General features: G+C 33.3%; 3 protein-coding genes across 4 annotated transcripts; all 3 read right to left on the reverse strand.

The window, feature by feature from the left end:
• Window positions 1-1,118: 1,118 nt before the first annotated feature.
• On the reverse strand, window positions 1,119-3,630 carry LOC114421025 (cytochrome P450 86A22-like). 2 transcript variants are annotated; one of them, XM_028386774.1, is made up of 2 exons: window positions 3,412-3,630; window positions 1,119-3,055 (listed from the first exon to the last, which is right to left on the reverse strand). In XM_028386774.1, exon 2 carries the CDS (start codon window positions 2,964-2,966, stop codon window positions 1,380-1,382), a length of 1,587 nt encoding a protein of 528 aa, XP_028242575.1. In that variant the 5' UTR covers window positions 2,967-3,055; window positions 3,412-3,630; the 3' UTR covers window positions 1,119-1,379. The 2 variants fall into 2 exon arrangements, with proteins under 2 accessions (XP_028242575.1, XP_028242577.1); XM_028386776.1 differs by having other exon boundaries at window positions 1,119-3,058; window positions 3,412-3,583.
• A 9,730-nt stretch (window positions 3,631-13,360) lies between these two features.
• LOC114421026 (BTB/POZ domain-containing protein At5g41330) lies at window positions 13,361-15,255 on the reverse strand. Its single transcript, XM_028386777.1, has one exon. The coding sequence runs from the start codon at window positions 14,947-14,949 to the stop codon at window positions 13,564-13,566; it is 1,386 nt and encodes a 461-aa protein (XP_028242578.1). The 5' UTR covers window positions 14,950-15,255; the 3' UTR covers window positions 13,361-13,563.
• A 1,970-nt stretch (window positions 15,256-17,225) lies between these two features.
• On the reverse strand, window positions 17,226-20,011 carry LOC114421027. The gene is made up of 2 exons (XM_028386778.1): window positions 19,707-20,011; window positions 17,226-18,759 (listed from the first exon to the last, which is right to left on the reverse strand). Exons 1-2 carry the CDS (start codon window positions 19,824-19,826, stop codon window positions 17,572-17,574), a joined length of 1,308 nt encoding a protein of 435 aa, XP_028242579.1. The 5' UTR covers window positions 19,827-20,011; the 3' UTR covers window positions 17,226-17,571.
• Window positions 20,012-21,665: the final 1,654 nt, after the last annotated feature.

The raw sequence follows: 21,665 nt of genomic DNA on the forward strand, positions 1-21,665 counted from the left end.
AGCAAGTTTAGACCAATAGTTTAATTTGAATTTTAAAATGATAAATCTAATAATATCAATTTAGACTAGTCATTGATAAAATTAATAAAAAAATTTACACTAATAACACATGATCCAACAAAGTTTTTTATCAACATGTTAATTAATTAATAATTATTACGTTTTTTGTTAGCAGAAAAAATTAAATTCATGATTTTTTTTCTTATCATTTTGTCAGAAAATTAATTTTATATCTCTTAAAAAATCAATTTGAGTATTTAATCTTGACACAAGGAATATGAAACTGGCCCAAACACGTAAATAAATCTATTTTTTTATATAATATATGCTATAATTATGACTTTTGAGACTATTCATCAACTTTCTTTTTATTTTATTTTCTACTATTATATTGATAGATCTAATCAATAGACCTGACTCAATTCAAATATGATGGGATTAATTTGGTTTATTTTTTATTTTTTAAAAAAACCTTAACCAAACTAAACAACATTAATATTTAAGAGTTTAAGCCTTTATCAATATTATATATATGTTGTTATATAAACTGACCAACCTATATATCAAACTTAATAAACTTTCTTAAAGTTTGATTTATTAATTAAAACATCTTTTAAAAAAAATTAAGCTTGTCATTTTTAATAAACAAGTGAGGTCGGATGAGGCTGTGCACTCCTAACGGACCGTCTAGCCTATTTTCTACCCACCCTTATTTATAAGTTTTTTTTTAATCCTATTTATAAGTTAGTTTACTAAACATACCCAAATATATGATTGAACTAATTACAATATTTGATTCAAATTTAAAGTGAAAAAACGAATTAACTGAATCAAACTAAATTAATTCGATTCAAATTCTCAAATAAATCCTCTTCAATTAATGCAACTAAAAAGTGATCCGTGTTTCTACCTTCTACCAAACATCCCAATTCTGGAAATGTGGCCGTTACGAATGTGATCTCAGTGATCTGTATTATATTATGGTGACAGAGACCACAAGCTAGGGCTTTAACTAGGCAAGTACGCTAGAGTTCCGAATAAAAAATTAAACTACATCGGTGTCACCAAATAGTTGCCGTTTGTGAAGACACCCACCATGATAAATTACAGCACAAATATAGCTTCCCGAACTGCAGCAGCATTACTTTTTAATCATCAAAATGTTTACAAAAACATAAATAGTATTCATCATCAGATGAGAAACTTGTGAGTAAAGGGAAATTTCATCTATACAGACAACGTAAATTAAACTAACACAGATGAAATGATACATCATCGTCAATATTCTATATTAAGTAATATATAAATTTCTTATAATTAATATTATTTCTTTATTTAAACCGATGATGTATCTATCTGTTTAATTAACCAAATCAAAATCACTTTTGACCAACAGTAATAGCACCCTCGGTGGTGGTTAACTTTTCCAGCACCGGTTTGAGATCCCTTGGGTACACATTCACCCTGAGACCGTACTTCATGAACAGTGTGAGTGACATCTTTTGCTCGACACGGTGACCCGGCGCGACGGCGAGGCGGTGGCGCAGGAGCACCGCAGCGGCGATTGACTTCATCTGCAAGTAAGCCAAGTCCTTCCCCAAACAAAGCCTAGGTCCCGCATTGAACGAAACAAACTTGTAGGAGTCTTGCACCTGAATTTTGTCCCCTTCCGGAGAGAGCCACCGCTCAGGCTTGAACTCGAGGCAGTCCTCTCCCCAAATGAACTTCATCCTCCCAACCGAGTAAATTGAATAGGTCACTGCCGAACCCGCCGGAACGAAAGTCCCATTAGGCAAAACATCATCCTTCACGACATGCTTGGAATCCTCCGGGACGGAGGGGTACAGCCGCAGCGTCTCAGACAAAGCTGCCTTGAGATAGACCAGGCGGTCTACCTCCTCGAACACCAGAGGCTCCTCGAGCCACGTGGAGATATCATCTCCACGTGTAAACTTGAGGACACTGCAGAGCTCGTGGAGGATCTTTTCCTCCACATGCGGGTTCTTAATGCAGAGCCAGAAGAACCAACTTAGAGCGACCGATGACGTGTCGCGCCCTGCCAGGATGAAGTTGAGTGCCACGTGTTGGAGAAACTCTTCAGAGTAGGATTCTTTCTTCCTCATGAAGCGGGATAAGAGGTCGTCGTGGTGGGACCCAGTGCCATTCAGAAGCTCCAGCTTGCGGTTCTTGATGATGTGGGAGAGGTAATTGTCGATGTGTTTCAGGCTCCGGCTCAGGCTCACTTCCATTCCGAGCCTGAGCCATCGCTTCAGCTTCCACAAGATCTCGGGTAAAATAAAGCGTTGTAGAGTGGCCTCGGTGGCTCGATCGAAGGAGAGAGCGAAAGCGTTATCTGGGAGCCCCACGGCTAGGGTTTGCGGGTCTTGGCCGAAAGCCAAGCCGCATATGTTGTCAAAAGTGAGCCGAAGCAAGAGGTCTTGAAGATCCACTGATTTGTTTTCTTTCTGAGCCGTGGCTAGGATGGGGCAGAACCTGTGCTTTATGGCTCGGTTCACCCAACGCGCCATGGCTTGGCGCAGAGTGCGCGTGGTGAATTCCAGTGCGGCGGTTTTACGTTGGAACAGCCACGTGTCGCCGTCGGAGTTGAAGATGCCTTCGCCGAGCAAATCGTGGAACGCGGACTGCCACGTGGGGCCTTTGGGGTAGTTGTCGAAGCGGAGCTTGAGGATGTGCTCGAGGTTTTTGGGGTCGCACGTGACGGTGACGAGGCACTGTTTACGGGCGAGGAAGGGAAGGGCGCAGATGCAGGTTTGGTACGTGCCGCCGCACGCGCGGAGGTTGTCGGCGATCCAGTCGTGCATGCGGTTGGCGTGTTGGATGAGGCCAGGGAGGCTGCCGAATAGGGGCCAGACACGTGGACCTTTTAGGGAGCGAGTGACGAAGGTGAACCATATTAAATAGGCCGCTATTGCGGATAGGATCATTAAAGCCGTTGATGCGTCCATGTGAGTGAGGGGTCCCAACTCCCAAAAGAAACAAAAATTGCTTGCTAACTCCTCTTCTCACCCTCTTTCACCGGAGGAGGAGCCAGAGGCTGCTATTACCATCACCAAGCAAATGTACGTATCAGTACCAGTTTTTTCTTTTTTAAAAAAGGGTTTGTTTAATTAAAGTAAAGTAAACCCTAGGTGTGTTAGGTAGTATTGAAGTGTGCTAAAAAGGGAGTGATAGATAAATTGTTGTGTTCAATAATAAATAAATAATTGTGTAGGTGGTTTTGATTGGTGAATAATTGAGATCTGTTGCATGCAAATTATTGTGAGTGTGAACAATGTGTTGAAACTTGAAGGGTTCAAGGGCAATCAGCAAAAAAGAAGAAGAAGAAGGAGCAATATTGTGAGATTAATAAGAGAAGCAAGTAATTTAGTGTTGAGAGATGGAGGCACGTACTATGAGAGAGGAGTGAACGAGCAGAGCACCTTGTTGGTAGGAGTTGTGTTGTGTGAGCGAAAGGGAAACGAGAAAAAAAAGTGTTTTATAGTAGTGAAGCCCAGAGAATTGAAGGACAATTAATAAGGAGTGGAAATGCTAGGTGTTGTTGATGATTTCAATGGTTTAAGCTGCATGCGTTTTCTTCTCGTGTCAGTAAGCTCCAGTGGCTTGTGATTCCACCCTCATTAATGCCCACCGAGGTCGTTGGGCATATTAAGAGTTAAGACAAACTATTCTTTTTCCTTCGATAAGGCAAAAGAAAAAACTTACATACAATTTTAAAGGTATTTTTCAATTAGAATAAAGGATTTACCTTAATAATATACATAATTAGTCAATTAAGATATCAATAAATTATTCATTTGAGTAATAATAAGTTTGATTTTTTTAAATAAGATTTTAAGTTTAAATTTTATAGATAAAAAATATGATTGAAATAAAAGATCTTATTTATCAAGAAGAAATTAAACAAATTATTCTTATAAATATGTATTTATTTATTTTTAATATTTTTCTTATATCATTTATCACATTTATTATTTTCTTTTTTTTATCTTTTTATTTATTTCATCTTTCTTCTCCCATATACCCTAAAATAAATTGTACATTTATATTTTATATAACACCCCAACGTTTCATATAATAACAAGTAACAAAGTATGAATTTGATGTTTAACTCATTCATATGAATGTTGAGAAAATTCAATCATTTTAAATGAATTTCAATACGTTGATTGATTAGTCATTGAATTTTGGTAGAAAAATACCCTAATTCAACATGAAAACATATAATTATCCATATTTCTTGATGTTAAACTCACATTTTTTGAAGTAATTAAGTCAGAGGTATTCAACCTATCAGTCTATTTGTCTCACCCCATTTTAACTTGTTAATTAAAAAGGAGATTTGGAAAAGGATAGGACGGATCAGTTTGCTAGGTTAGATTATTTTTTTAAAACTAGGTAAAAGACAATAAAAAAACAGTGTAGAATTGAGGGTTTTAGTTTAATTTTTGTATGAAGGTGACAGTTTTTAGGACCCAGGATTTTAAATTATAATAATTTTTATCATGATCAATAAAGATATATAGATGTGTTTGTCTATTAATTTTATGTTGATATAATTAGTATTAATGACAAAATAGTTAGATCAGTTAAATTATAAATAAGATAAATAATATAGTTAAAAATTATTAGCTGGACAGATAGATGGGATAGTAGCTAACAAATATCTAAAACTATATTTTAATTTTCTTTAGTTTATATAAGTTTTCCGTTTTCAATTTCTTCCATTTTATGTTTTGACAGGCCATCCGCCAATCCACCAATAAATAAGATGAGCAACAATTTTTCAAGTCACATACTCAGAAATAGTAAAATTTTCATTTTAGCATCCCTACTTTTAAATCTAGTCTTTAATGTAAAAGTGCGTCTCGATTTTTTTATATTAAAAAAAAAGTTGCATATCATAACATTTATATATTAACGTATTTTGTACTGTTAGATTAATTTTATGAAACTTTATTAAACATGAACTACAGCTCACATAATTAAAAAAGTTTATTATACTATGTTTTTTTAAAGTATTCTCTTCGGTACGATAGTTAAAGAATTAAAAATATCCTTCTATTAAAACATAACATTCTCAAGAAAATGGTTAGTAATTAAAACCAAAAAATTACTTATGAAAAAATTAAATATTTTTTTTAGCAAAAATATAACAGATAATTTTTTTTTGAAAAATATTATTAAATAATTGTAACAAGTATATTAAAAACATTTAATATATTAGTAACAAACTCCATCACAATTAATAATTTATAGCTATTGACTAAAAAATACCTTAATCTGAAAGAAGAAAAAACACCACCAAAAATGCATAGTCATCAAAAACTTTCGTCCACTTATTAACATTTAATTACGTCCAAATAAATTGCTAGTGTTTATAACAAAATAAAGAAATTGATACTGTAGTGTTTCTTGAAAGAGAGTTCTCACCCACTAATGACATAAAGTGTTTCTTTGCCTTTAATTCTAGCATTCAATGAAGGAAATACAAGTGAATGAATAATTAAGATTGGATGAGAAAACTATAATTTTGTACTTAACAAGAGTACTAGGTGCCAACTGCAGAGAAGACCCGTGGCCGTGGGTATGGAATAGGCGTGGTCAAATATGTGAAATTTTATTTTATTTTATTTTAAAAAAATAGAAAAAGATAATAAAAAAATCAAGTAAATGAAGTAATCCATTATTTTCGATCCCCCTCACTGGGCCCGAGACAAAAAATAATGATGAAAATGTGTTTGGCTAGATTTCTAAAAACATTTTCAGTGAAAATGAAAATAGAAAACAATCAGAAAATGAAAATAATAAATTCTCGTTAGTGTTTTTAGTTGAAAACAGAAATCTTATTTGGGGTAAAAGGAAATTGCGGTAACAATGAATATAATTTTAAACAAATCTAAAAATACAAAAAGATAAGAAATCAATATATCATAAATTTTTATTTCATGAAAACAGAAAACAAAAAGTCAAAACAAACATATTTTCATAATTTAAATTTAAAAAAAAAAACAATTTTCAGAAAATGAAACATACCCTAAAATTTGCGTTTCTATGGTTGCATAAATGGGTGGTAGCTCGGTGCTCTCACGTGATTGGGTTGAAATTAGTGACCAACAGCAACATTTATTTGCCACAAAAATACATCTGTTTTGATGCTATGCTATCTTCGGTTAACTCTAAAGTCTAAACAATTCTGACTTTTGAACATTAATTCGTCTACTTGTTATATTTAAATTTAGTGAAACCAAAAGTGTTTTGTGCATTTCACAGATACTTTTTCTAATTTAAGTAACATTTATAAATTAAAATATATTTATGTAACTAATTGATTTATATATTTTTGAATTATAAAAATATAAAATTAATATTATTTGGATTAAAAAATAGACCGAAACTAAGTTACTAAGACTCTAAGATGCTAACAACATTTCTCGTTGAAAGGCTTACATCCATCCAGCACACTAGTGACTAGACGGTGGCACGGGATAGGCTAAAAAAATTAACATAAAATAATTCAAATTGAAAAAACAAAAAAACTGATATTGTCATAATTCGAATAAAATACACTAATAAATTCATTTACAAAAAACATATACTTTTATTTAATATATAGATGGATTTAAAAATAATTAAGTTGATAATATAAGTAGTGTAGATTTTAGGATAAATGAAAAATTTTAACACGTTTTTTTTTCAAATCAATTAATTTGATCGAATAATTAACTAATAATATAAGAAAATAAATTATTTTATTATGAAAACCAAATTTTAAATGCAATTACATAGATAGTTCTTTTTAGAAATTAAAGAATTATGTTTATGGTGTTTTAATAATAGAGAGAATATAGTATGACGTTATTTGTTTTATCTTGTATAAGTAATAACAGCACTCTTGATGATCTGGCCATTTTTTTATACCTGAAAGTTTAATGGAAATGATGAAGGTGTTAGTTTGGCCAAAGTGAAAGTTGAGGTAAAGATATTTCAATGTGAATTAATAGAGTGATAACATATGGAAAGAGAATCTACTTAGGTGATAAGAGGTAATTTGCTTTTTATAAGACTTGGATGTATGGTAGTTACAATCTTACTATCAAAGTACACCCATAAGGCACGAACTCTTGAATATAGTATAAGCTCTTAGCACGAGAGGCATGGACTATTAACTTAAATTCTATGCTTTAGAGTGAATTTAGTAACATGGTGTGCAAGACAGCTGGAATAATAGGCCTTAATTAGATAACTCTCCAATCCAAAGAAGAATTTGTATAAGCAAAGTTATACTTAGTTGAAGATTAAATTCATTTTTTTTAAGTATATGGATTAAATTGATTGATTTAAAAGTATAAAAACTAAAATTAAGTTTGACTAAAAAGTATAAGGATCAAATATATATTATTTAATTCTATTAATTATATTTAAAAATGATTTTTTAAAAATATTTTTCCATTGGTACTTGATATCAATAATAAAAAATAATCATTGAAAATAAAATCTTAATTAATTGAAGGATATTTTTTATATGACATTATTAAATAGGACGCCACTTGTTAAAATTTATTTATATTTGAGTTTACCAAACTTTTTTTTTGTTGCTTGTAATTGAGTTAAGAGGGAGGGAGTATACGATTGTTTAAAGGAAATTAAAAATGAGGAATATAGTAACAATAAACTAAACAAGAAATGACATTTGAATAGATATAAGATAAAAAAATAGTAAAAAGAATAATCACTAACTTGTTTAAACTAGCTAGTAAAAAAAATAGATCGAAAGATAAGTAAATTATATAGTTTTTAATAAAAGGTAATTTAAAAAATGTTTAAACTGCTAGATTTAGAATATTTTATATATGATATGGATATATTTTTGTTAAATATCACAAATTATATATAAAAAAGTAGTCATCTCTCTCTGTTCCTCCCACTTTGAGTAATGTTTTTGGCCCAGTAAAGCTCACCCATGCAAACACAAAACCTTCATCCTTTTCTCCTTCCTTCAACTGAACACACCATTAGGGATGGTGATTGAATATTCTGTCTAGCTAGTTATCTTAATTAAATCAATAAGAACACCACACACATTTTAGTATGGAAAATGTTTTTTGGACTCTTCATATGTTAATGAACATCTAGAGAAAAAAAATGATAAGTATAATAAGTATCCGATATGATAAGAAAAAGGAAAATACTATCCAAAATAAATAAAAAGATTTCAATGATGTGTCTAAAATATTAGGTTGTTAAAGTATTACTACGTTTTTGTATTTTGTATATCCAGGTTGTGATATCATTCCTACCTATTCCACCTCAGAATCATTGCCAACTCTGTCTGAAAACAAATTTCAGTTTGGATTTGATTGAGAAGTTTTTTGTCTCTTTACATTGGTTCACGCTGCAGTTGATAAAACAGACAAGGGAGATTTTTTCTTTTTGTTGTGATGCATCTCAAAGGAACAACGTATCAACAAAAGGCCAGAAATGATGATCTCGTCAGAAAATACGATCCTAGCTAGTGGAAGTGTGGAACTAATACAAATTACAAGATATCGTTAACATATGGGCCTCAAGCATCCACTCTTCTTCTCATCTTCGTGTGTAGAACCTTCGGCTTGTATTTTGGGATAGTACGAGAAGTTTAATTTACTGCTATATTTTGACACTATAGTGTTCTTTTATCATCATCATAGTCAGATTAGATTTATGAAAATATAAGATTGATCGATTAATTAAAAAAGAGGATGAAAGGTTGTGATTTTCACTAATATTTTTAATAAACATTAATAAATTAATATTTACTGATAAATAAAAAATCATAATCAGATTCTTAGGTTTAACTGTACAACTTGTACGGTCTTTTGTATATCTTTATTTCTGATCATTAATACAAGTTTTAGGCTTAAAAAAAAAAAAGATATCGTTAAAATATATTATTTCCTGTAAGCAAAAATAATGAGACAGGAGCAAATACGAGTAAGCCATCCTTTTGTGCCTGAAGTGCGCTCCAATGTTCCATCAAACATGTTTGTTCAAAATACAATTTTTATTCGTACGAAATAGCATCACTCTTCAAAAAATATTAGACTAAAATGATAATGTTAATATATTTTTAAGGACTAAAATAATATTAAATAATTAAGTTTATGATTTAAACAAAGTTGAAAAAAAAGTAATAATTATTTTATATATTGTAAAATGGTCTTCTTTGAAGAATAAGAAAATACAATCAATATCGCATTTGTTAAGGTAACAAAATCAAATATGATGTTTTTTATTAAAAAAAAGTATTCATTGTATTGAAAATATAACAATCATCCAATTTTTAAAGCAATTTTAAGCAATCAATCATTTCAACAATTGATTCTAGTTATAATAACTTGATGGATAATTTATAATTTCGAGGACCATTTTACAATATGTTTTTTTAAAATCTCAAAATCAATTTGATTGATCATTACAATTTCAATCATTAAATTGATTGATAATTCACAATCTCGTGAACCATTTTGTCATTTGATTAGTTTCACTTATGAATTTAAGTGCTTATTATAATTTCAAGGATTAAATTGATAATTTGCTCAAATAAATTAATGTTTTTTTGGTACATTAAAACAATCTAATACAAATATATTTTATACGAAGAAGAATTAAGTAAAAGAATAATCTAAGAAAACATTTTTTCAGGATAGGTAGGAACCAATAATATGAAAATGCATAGAGTAAGAATTAATACTAGCATTGAGTTTTGTCAAAAGTCACTGGAATAATTAAATATACAGCAACGGTTGCCGATAAAATGGTTATCACTAACTATACATTCAATGCCTTGTTTCTTAGTGTAGAATATTGTGAATAAAAATCACCGAATTTAGCAATGAATTCTTTGTGCTCAATGGTAATGGAGCATTAATTGGAAGGCGAAATAATGGGTGTTTAGGTTCATGTGGAGTGAGTGGGTCCAATCCACCGTCGAGGCTGTTTTTAGAGGGCGGTGGAAGCGTTTAGCGTAGCCACATAATCGGTTTAACATTATTTTCTCCAATAGCATTTTCCAGTTTTCAAAACGTTGAATTGTTTAGTTATATTTTTGTTGGTTAAAAGTCCACGACATTTGACAATGCAATGAGAGAATAAAGAACAATTACGTTGAATTATTATTCACTACTACAGTACTTCTCAACAACTTTTTTAATATTTATGGCATAAGAAAACACATTAGTGGATGCCTCGCTATAGAAATTACAACAAGAGGACCATATCCATATGGACATGGTTAATGTTTTGCGGACCCTGCAGACAGGAGGAAGGCAAAGTTAAAAGGGCACATGCATGCTGCATAGTCCTCAACTACACACGTGCTACAGTATCAAGCTAGCAAGCTTAGAAGACATTGATTCACCTAAATTGAGTTTGATACATATTCTTTTCATGCCACACAAATATACGATAGGATTTTTTTTTTTTTTATTTAGGTATTGGATAGGATATCTATTCTAAGAATCAAATAAACTTCTCTTTTTTATTTTTTTCGTTAAACAATTTCTTTATGTACCGATTTTTTTCCCCAAATTGACATGGCTAAGTTTCAAAAATATCATTGTGAATCAACCTAATTCAAACGTGGATGACTAACCTTTAACAATTTCTTTATGTACCGATTTTAAATCAATTGTTTGTGTAATTTAGAAAATTTTCTAAGTATTAAAAGTTTATCACTATTCGACCATTCTAAGAATCGAATATGATGGAGAAATTGGAATGTGGAAGGTTTTGAAATGGATATGTGTAAATTCATTTGATTTTTTTTGTGGGGCGGGGTGTGAAAAATGTCGTAAAATACTTAGTTCGTTGATTAATGATATCTTGTCGTCCCATGCGCGACCCAAGAGCCCAGATCGAGCTGTAAATGGGTTTTTTATTTGTCGGAAAGTAATGAGGACGGGCTTATATTAAGACCGCGTTGGTGTTGGATTCCTGACCCCAGCGTTGCACTTTTGCCAATCAATGAGCATGTTTGTTTAACTAAAAACTACTACTGAGATTGAACTTTTTTTTGTCAGATATCAAATTGGTAAAATTGATTTTGAACGAAGTTAATTTAGTAAAATCGAGTTAGCTCACAAGGTTGGGATATCCTGTTTTGCCACATAAACATAGTGTGTATATGAATGAGTATTGATAAAGTTAATTTTATAAATTTTATTTTGAATAACATTTATTTTAAAGTAAAATAATTTATGTTTAAATAATTTTATTATAAAAGTAAATTATGAGTAAAATTCAATATAATTTTTTAATCTAACACAAAAATGATCCGAAGTTGTTTTAACATAGAAACAATTTTGGATCTATTTTAAACTTTTTTACTATGTGAAATCAAGCATGTACAAATTTATTTAAAATCGATGTTAGAGTCTGAATTAAAGATACACTTAATCCTTTCAATTTCAAGCAACGAACAAAGGTTTTTCCACATACAAAAACTTGCGCCAATATCTACTCATTCAAGATTCACTTGTGCGGAAAACAGGTGAGTGTTTACCAGTCAGCAACGTCCATATTTGATTTAATTTAATTTTAGAAAAAATATATTTTCAACTACATAAAAAATGGTCCTAAAACAATTGTTACCGTAAATACTTTGTCAACAGAGTTCTTACCAAAAAAAAAAAAATACTGTCAAAAAAAGGAAAGGTAGAAAGGCAAGTGACCAAGGTCCAAAAAACTAGGCGAAGCCCGTGCGAAATTATGCAGCCTTGCCCCAGTGCTTCTCACAATATCAGGGTGGGATCCCTACCGTATAGGATAGAAGTGTTCTATGTGCACCCACCAGTATTATTGTTAGTGCACTCATCATTTTTTAAAAATGATAAAATTGTCCTTATTAATTTCTCTTCTTACGAATCAAGTTGATCTGTAAGTCTTAAAAATTAACTTACAGATCAACTTGATTTGTAAGGGGTATTTTTATCTTTTTGTGGTTAGTGCTGGGTGCACCAGCAGCAGCACTCATAGGATAGCCAACACCTTTTTTTTTGTGGATTAAAGGTGCAAAAGCCCAAAGAAATTACAAATCCATGGAGAAAAAAACCCTACAAAACTAGTATCTTACTAAAGCTAAAAATAAAAAAACACTTAACTAATTTTTTTATATTTGTAATATAGGTTGTTTTCAGATTACTACTTAACATTAATCTTTTTTCAACTAAATATTTGAAAAAAATTTATGTTTCATTTTACTATTCAGCATTAGTCTCCTTTCTGTTAAATGATGACGTGACAGAAAGAATGACATGTCATCACATATTGTCATTAACACCTCACACAAGAAATTAACGAACGATAATAAAATGAAATGTAAAAAATTTTCAGGTGAAATGTAAAAAATTTTCAAATACTTAATTGAAAAAAAATAAACATTAGATAATAATCTAAAAACAACGTATATTACTGATATGAAAAATTTAATTAAGTCAATAAAAAAAACTCAAACATCATAAACTTGAAATTGATATGAAATGTTAAAGTGTGCTTGGATTAGCTTTCAGTTCTAGCAAAATCAAGTTGAAGGACAAAACAATATTGATTCTAAGAGTTGTCCAATTACACGAAAAACCAATCTTAGCTACCATATGAGTTGGCTGGCCTTGCTGTGGACATGATTCAAAGGAAGGGGCCATCCATTTAATCCTCGTTGGACAGAACAAACAGATTTAGAGCGACCAAAGCTTCTCAACTGACAAGGCTTCACAGTAACAACTAACAACTAAACAAACACCAGATTCAACATTTTCTTATCAACACAACTGAGAAGGAGAATTTGGTATCTAACAGGTAGGGTGTTTGGTAGAGTAAAATGGAATAGAATAAAAATAAATTAAGATGAAAATTTTAAATTAAAATATAATATAAAATGTGATTATTATTCATTCACTTATTTTTAATTCTTTAACTGCAAACAAACGAGAGCTAAATCAATTTAGGGTGAATAAAGTTGTTAGAATTTGTGATCCCATTGGTTTAGAGTTGATACAATTAATTTTAAACCAGTAAATGAAGTTGAAATACATGTCTAAATTAGTATCAGCCATGTACTTATTAAACTGTATTTATTTATTTTTATTGAAAAGTACAATTTTTAAATTTCAAACTTTAGCAGATGAGAGAAAACCATGGTTTCATCCCTGAACGATTCTGCAACCCACCCCATTTAGCTTGGAGCATGGATGCACCAAACTATAGGACCATAGATTTTGTCGATGTAGAAAATAAAAAATTTATAAAACAAGTTGAAGGCCACATCTTTTATTGGATGACAAGAATTAGAGAATATGGACAGTAAGGTTCATGAATCATGATAGACTGCAGTGTAATTGATATCTTAGAAAAAGATTAAAACAATTTGTCAAACAAAAGGAAAATAATGTCAAAGTTGGTAGTTGGTACCTCACCAAACTTTTCAAAAAATCTACAGGCGGGCCAAATTCATTTACAGAATGCAACCAACCATCTTTCTTAAAAAAATTGAAGAAAATAACAAAGTCATCAAAATTCCCTAGAAGAACTCTGCCACACCTCAACACATTGCTGATCCTTCCTAGTCAAGAACATGGTGCTCCCTCCAAAGGCCAAATTGGTAATCTTGGCCCCACCCATATCCCTGACTCTCCCCATCAAGTTCTTCTTGAAGATCCTCCCACTGCTGTTCCCAGACCCCATTACAACCTCCGACCATAACTCCACTTCACCACCCTTGGTGCAAAACACTTGATTCCCCTGCGTTTCAACCTTGCAACCAAACCCTTCCTTCTTCCCATTCAAAATTTTCCTTTTATTGTCTCCGAGACAAACCCACGCGTTCTCACCGCCGCTACTCAAATTCCGCAAGTCCACGTAGGATGCCTCCCCCGAATTCACCCCAACCTTAAAAATAACCGACAACGAATCACAAACCGCCACGTCAGCAAAACAATCTACCTTCTCAGAAACCTCCCAAACAACGTTGCCGGACCTAACATCCCACAACCGTATGTTCCCGTTCACGCCCGAGGGCCCACTGTGGGATCCAGAAGCCATTAGCAAATTATATCCCTCAATCCATTGCAACTTCGTCGCCGGAATCGCCGAATCGATGTTCGCGCCGAAGATCTCGTTGTGACTGATCTCCGTGACGGGTGTTAGGGTATGCAAATCGTAAACCATTATCGAATTCGAGTTTCTGCGGGAAGATTCGAAGCTCACGAACATGTTTTCCGGCGAGGATCCGATGGCTTGGACGGTGGAGCCGGATTTGGTGACGTTTTCCCAATTTATGGTTTCCCTGACGCGCCCCTTCTCGAGGTCGAGGATCTGGAGGCCGGAGAAGTCGTTGGCGCCGGCGGCGGCGAGGGCCGGCGAGAGGGCGAGGAGGGAATCCACGGCGGTAAATTGAGTCAGGACGGTGGATTTGCGGCGGAGGGACCAGTCGAAGGAGGTGATCTTGCTGCCGTGCGCGACGTGGAGGGCGCCGGAAGCGGTGGCGGCGAGGGCGGAGGGGGAATCGCGTCCGTTCAAGGGTAAAAGAAGCGATTTTTGGAGATTAAAAGGTTCCAATTGAGAAGGGTTGGAAAGGGAATTGACGAGGAGGGACTCGATGCCGTAGAATTTAGACTCGATGATTAGGTCTTGGAGATCGAAAGCTTTGGCCTTTGAGGGAAGGTTACCGGTTCTGAGAAGAGAGAGAAGGAGCGAGAAGAGTTCTGGGTCTCTGTCTACGAAGGGGGTGTGGAGTCCAGAAGATTCCGCCGCAATTCTGGAGAAGAAGGTTTTCGGACCCGCCGAGGTTAGTGTCTGTTTCGTGGTTTGGAACAGTTGGCCTCCCACGTCAATGGAAACTATGTTGGAATCTGGCTTCGGGAACCCAACTGGTTCGGAGCCGGCAAAAGGTGGCATTTTTCCTATGATTTCTTGTTTGTTATTTCTTCCGTCTGAGATTTGAAAACAAGAAAAGAGAGAAGAGAAAAGTTTGTGGTGTTGTAGCAGTGGTTGGGAAATGGGGGTTGTTGTGAGGATGAAGGGAAGTGAGAGGCTTTTATATATATAGGGAGTATTTGTGATCTGTGACAGGTGAGAAAAAGGGTGGTTTTGTTATGCCATGACCACGAGTGGAGGTTCTCTAGAAGGTGCAATGCACAAAAGTCTCGGGTTTGGTCAATGCAAGGTTGGTCCAGCCTTCTAGAGTATCATCAACAACGTGGTTTTCTTTTTCTCTTTCAAAAATTAGCCGGCCCAGATGGACCGCATTCAGAACATGAACCACATTCAGAATTGACTCAAATATTCAGACCATTGCGGCGAGTATCTTTCTACTTTCCTTGGGTATTGCCGCACGTTTTCTCTTTTTGCTGGGTCAAATTTGGTGCCCAAGTTTTCGATTATTATTGTTATTTGTGTTATCAAAGGGGCGAAATGAGACAGAGATAAGTTGCTATTTGACTGCAGAATGAATAATTTATAGATTTTTTTTTTGTAAATAATTATAGTCATATAGTCAGCAGATCGAATGTTACAAACTTATGTCATGAAGATGTATTAAAATATTGTAGAAACTAGAAATAAAAATTCTAGTATTAGTTTAGTCAGTATAATTAATAATAGTTGACAACTTATAGATTTTACTTTTTACTTAAACGGATAATAATTAGTTTACTAACAAGTATGACAAAATTAATAAATGTTTGGATCCTTTAATAAGTATATTGTATAGTTTAATTTTTAACCATGTATGTAGAGAATTTTTTTTGAGAAAAATACAATTCACTATTATACTTTTTATGCTTCGAAACAATTAGTTCCTTAGTTAAGATATATTCTTGATTGTATAGAAAAATAATAAAGTTTTTTTTAAGGAATTACTACTAGTTGCATTAAATAATTTAAAGATTGATACTTTGCTTATCATCTAAAAAAAACATTGATATTTTGCTTTGCTCAATAAATGTAAATATAAAATGTATTGGTCAAGCGTGCAAACAAGACCCAAAAAATGGAAACTTCTACGAAAAAAGGTAAGTTTTGTCTGGACTCTGGATAGTCGTGCTGGACTGGACCTGAAGTTGCTGATTTAGGACACTGAGGTAGGCGTTTTGGGCCTTTTACGTTCCAAAATTCAAGCTACTAAAATTATACAAAAAAAATAATTAAAAATGCAACTTTTTTTTTTACTGAAATTAAAAACGCAAGTTATAGGAGTGTGTACGATTTGGTCGTGTAAAATCAAACCAAATTCAATTTTTTTTTGTACAGTTTACAGTTTTTTGGTACAGAACCAAAGCAAATTTAAAATGTTTTTTTTTTACTGAAAAGAATTATTTTAAAATCGGTTTGCACTAATTCAAGATTAACTTTAAACAAATAAATTTTGTAAAAAAATGGATTTAGAAAACTGTTTAGTAGAAATCAGTTTCAAAGCCAAGATCGGTTTTAAAAGCCAGTTATAATTAAGTTATTTTAGGGTTTACGTTATTAGAGTTTTAGTGCAGTTTGGTTTGAATTAGTGTAACCGATTATTTTTTTCCAGTCCTTCAAGCTACTTATTTTTTTGTCAACAATTAGAAAACAACAGCTAAAAACAGGTATGATGTGTTATTTATACAACAGCTAACATTTTGGACAGCAGCACTTTTTTCTTTTTTTGGTAAAACAGAAGCACTTTTAATGCATCTCATATTTCTCTCTCTTGTATAATTTGGTGTATGAATTATTGTTAAATTGGAAGTATTATCAGACAATTTATCTTTTTCATTTCTCATTCACATTTTTTTTTCGTTAAGTTTTGTTGAACTTTGATGTACCCACAGAAAGTAAAATTGTTTATTTGAGGTAACATGTCTTTTACTTTAGAGCATGAGCATGATAGTCCAAAATGTGGGAATCTGTCTCCCAATTATTAGTGAGTTGGATCTGTCAATTCTACACTGAACTATGGCAAATTTGAACACTCGGAAAATTACTAACTCCTAAAGCGAAATCTAAGAAAACAACAAATGTTGCCAACATTGGTTGGATGTGTTGCAAATATTTTAAAAGTTTTTAATGTTTGAAATAGTCAAATAGAACAAGTCTGGTATCCACATTCACTTTTCAAGATACCTGTGAGCGAGAAGATTGAATTCCTTATTCCTCCCACGCACAAATTTGGACCAAGGTTCAAATTTGGTGTATCCAGATAATAAAAAGAATCATGATCTTCAGCCATATATATTATAATCGTCTTCATTAGTTAACAATAATGACAGTCAACTATATTACATATATAATATAAACATAGATGCTAAAAATGTACAGCTATTTCTAATCCAAACCTGGGAAAACTACAACACATAATAATTAATAAGCAAACTCACTATTTATTTTTTCGGGGCCATTGAGTTCAAAAAAGAACCCCATCACTGTGTTAGCCTTCCAAATCTTAATTTACTATGATTCTATATTATAGGATGTGTGCTGTTGGGTTCTGTCAAGCATCAAGGCACAAAATTAAAAATCAATGCCAAATAGATGAAGCCATATTGGTTAGCTGACACCAGGTTGAATCAATGGGAAAAAGGACCAATCCTTGGATGCCTCTCTCTCCTTCCCTGCAACTTTCTCATTAGCCCACCAGTCAGCAACTATATTGGGAGCAAGCGAATCTCCTCCATCTGCATTATCAAAATTGAATTCTTTAGCAGAAGAAAGTGTTAAGGACTGATCCTTCTCATGAACTGTTGTTGTTGCCTTTTCTCCACCCAAAGTGATTTCTTCCAGTGGTTGATCATTGTGAGCTTCTTTAACTACTTGTTTTTCATCGAGCACAGCTTCTACGGATTTTTCTTCTTTGTCAGTTGTTGGAGCATCATTTTTCAATTTTGACACCACATTAGTCCACACTGATGCTGCTGGCTTGTTTTCCAGAGATTTTAGCACTTTTTGGGCTGATAACTCAAAGGAAACTCTATGATTTATACTAATCTCATTGAGGCGATTATTGCTTGGATGTGGGGACATTTTGATCTCAGAAACCCAATGATTTGAAAGAAAAGCGGATTGAGTTGTGGACCTCGCAGCATCGGGTGTCAGAGACCCGGAACCATGGTTTGACTTCCGGTTTTCACAAGCAGAAAGTTTACTATCTAAGTTGAGAAGCTTGGGAGGGTCTGCTATCGGGAAATCAAGGATATGGGAGAAAGTGGCATTAAATTCAGAGTCAGGGAGTGGCGATGAGATGGTGGATCTTGGTGATATGAGTTGAGCAACTGGACTTCCAGGATGAAACTGATAGGATTGGAAGTCATAGTGAGATATTTGGAACCTCTGAAAGGTTTCAGCGTTCTTATTATTGGGGTCAAGTAGCTGAGCAAAAGGAACCTCGGGGGAAGAAGGAGTGGTGAAAGGTGGAGTGAAAGGAGCAGTGGATGAAGCCGAGAAAACCGGCGGTGAGACTAATTGGGTTTCATGGGCATAAGGGCCAATGGCAAAGATTGAGGCAGGGCCACCAGGAGACACACCAGTTGAGGGAGGTTCTGATTGAAAGAAAGATGCAGGAGATGAGGGAGGTGCCACAAAGGGAAGCGTTATACTAGGTGCTTGATTTGAACTAGCAGCAGGATCAGCTCCATTGCAGGTTGGTTCTGGAACTAGGACAGCATGCCCAATGCGCTTTCGGCTTTTTTGATATCCAAAACACCCAATTTTGCCCAACCAGCTCCCCCATCTTTTCTTCTGCAACCAAAAGTAGCTGACTTGAGTTTCAGTCACAGAACACATCACAAGTATTCATTCCCTTGATGCATTATAGTTAGTTGCATACAAAATGAAATACAATTCAGACCTTAATTTTAATATTGATAGACCCCAGATTGAATAAGAAACATACACAGTAGTTTTTACATCTTGAACATCCCTTCTTCCAGTGAAAAATGCAAGGAATCACATAAAAGTCACTTCTTTGGAAATTGATTCAGTAAGTAAAAGATTCATACAAGTATGAGGCGTCAGATTATCCAAAAGTGAGAGAGATTCAATACCCAAAAAATAAAAGGAAGACTATTTTGTTATTATCAGCAAAGTATGCATATAATGCTCTTATTGCTTTTCATTAAATTAATTCAGTAAGTAAAAAGTTCTGACTCCAAAGAGAAGACTTGCATAATTAAACAAAAATATATTCCCATATTATTACTACTAAATAATCAAGAAAACGACTGATATCAACTAAAAGCAGAAAGAGTGAGAAAACTGATGAGTTCGGACTTTACACGCTATGCTAATACCGAAGGCAAAAGACCAAGTAAGCACAGGAAAATCCTAACATTGTTCAATTAATTTTATTTTTTCTTTTTCACGAACTTACTATCTTTTGAAGACGAAAAGTTTGCTACTTTATTTGCAATCGTAGAAGGGGAAAAAAGAAAACGAAAAGATGTCTTCTTTTCGGAAAAGAGATAAATCAAATTATAAAATAAACTCGACCAAACAGTGCCCACGTTCAACACAAAATGATGGAATACATAAAATAACAAAAACCAAGGAAAAGAACTCCAAAGAACCAAAAGGCTAATAAAGGTCTAAAGCATCAAAATGATCCAAACCCCCCTCCAAAAAAAAAGATTATTTTTGGTTAATTATTTTCCAAAACTCTTGGGAAGAAAACAGAAATATGGTTAAACCTGGGTAGAAGGCTGGGAAACGCGGTTCTGGGCAGAGGCTATGGCAAAAGCAGCAGCGTTTATAGTATCTAAAGTGTTGTTGTTATCAGCTCTTCCATCATTTACATTAGTTCCTCGCATCTCTTTGAGCGATCAGAATAATAATCTTTTTAACGGAAAAATGGTGAGAGAGGAGCATAAAGGAGAATGAAATCTGAGTTTTTTTGTGTTGTTGAGGGCAGCGTGAGTTGCGTTGCCGAGAATTTTGTGTCGTGTTTTTGATTTTTGAGGTCAAACACGGCAATGACTTGCTCCTCATGTGATTAACCAAGACTCGGTTTGGCTTGCTTTATACTTTGTGCTTAATGTAATTATCAATGTCGCGCTACAGTATCGCCCATTTACCCAACTACCCTTCTTTGCCCGCACTAAACAATCTTTTAATTTTCAACAAGTCTTTGATTATGTCTAGAAGAAAATCGTCTCTCTAAAAGATAAATACCAAAAAAAAAAAAAACCCTCTTCTTGTATTTACATATAAATCATTGAACACGAGAAAAAAATATGTACTAATTAGTTTGTTACTTTTATGAGAAATATCTTAAAAGTTATGAGCTGTGAATTTTAATTAATTAATAGTATGAAATTCTTTTATACTGATGTTAGTATATATCATTAAAATTTTAGGAGACATTTGTTTTACATAAAAAAAATATTATTGGAGATGTTACTTTCAAGAATATCATATAAGATATCATTTTTCAATATTAAAAAAAATATATGCTTGATTGCATTCTAGTATTCTCTCACTCATGCGAATAGAATTAAGGGAAGATTAATGTGGTGTTTAGTTAATAAATGGTGTTGTTGGCAAGAGAGAGAGAGAGAGAAAAGAGGAGTGGTTGTTTCACGTGCACGTGTGCACAGCCATTTCTGGACGGCTTTCGTGCGCAGCACCATCCCACTGACAAACACCCTCTGGTGGGCCCCACCGCCATCTCTTCTTTTTATTTCTTCCCCTTTTACCACTTTGAAATAACTTGCACGTATGGCCAATCCCTCACTAATCCCTTTATATTTATTACTCGTCTATCAATGGGATAATATTCTTAATTCTTTCTCTCTGAAATTCATGCCCAAAAGATCTTTATTATGGACCCTAGCTCAAATCCTTTTTTCTCTCTTCTTTATCTTCATCATGCTTTTCTAAACCATCATTAGCCAAATGTTTAGTGTGTTTTATTGCGAAATTAGAAATATGATACTGAATTAATCTCCGTGGCTTTTTTATTAGGAGATTACAAATTTCTTTTATAGAGGTAATTTTGCTAAAACTAGATAGATTCATAATGTGTTTCTTTTAGTATTTAGTATAATTAATTTTTAAAAATGAAACTTGGGATCATTGGTTAAGTTTAAATAATTCTGTATTAGTTGATTTATAGGCTCTGGATCCAAATTCTATTAATTGTTCGGTTAATATGAGTTCTTAATTGAAGACACTTGTTACACAAATAAAAAAAATATAAGTATCTTATTGTTTGAAAAGGTGTAAAAAAATTAAAAATTTTAAATGATTGAGACAGTTCAATAATGTATTTAAAAAAAAAATTCTTAATATGCTGTCTACGAGGTTGAAATTTTGCTGTGTTGTTCAACTAACGTGATTGAAAAATACCAAGCATAAAACAACTCCCCAATATTGGAACCTGGCCAAATTAAACAAAAAGCCTCATTTCTAGAACTCTAGTTCTTTCAGGCCAGTCTAGTAATGCCACGAAGCATGACCCTGACTTGTATTTCATTTTCAATTTTCAATTAACAATTTTTTTTTCTCATGGATAGGAAATAGGAGCGCAATAGACATCCTGATCCTGTGTGTTTTGCTTAATTAGTTGTCTTAATTTTTAGTTCTCCATCTTATGCGTCAACAAGAGCTCAGAGGAAAATAAACAGGAAATAAAAATTACTAGAAGGGAA

The sequence above is a fragment of the Glycine soja genome, chromosome 8 (assembly GCF_004193775.1).
Source record: "Glycine soja cultivar W05 chromosome 8, ASM419377v2, whole genome shotgun sequence".
Taxonomy (NCBI): Eukaryota; Viridiplantae; Streptophyta; class Magnoliopsida; order Fabales; family Fabaceae; genus Glycine; species Glycine soja.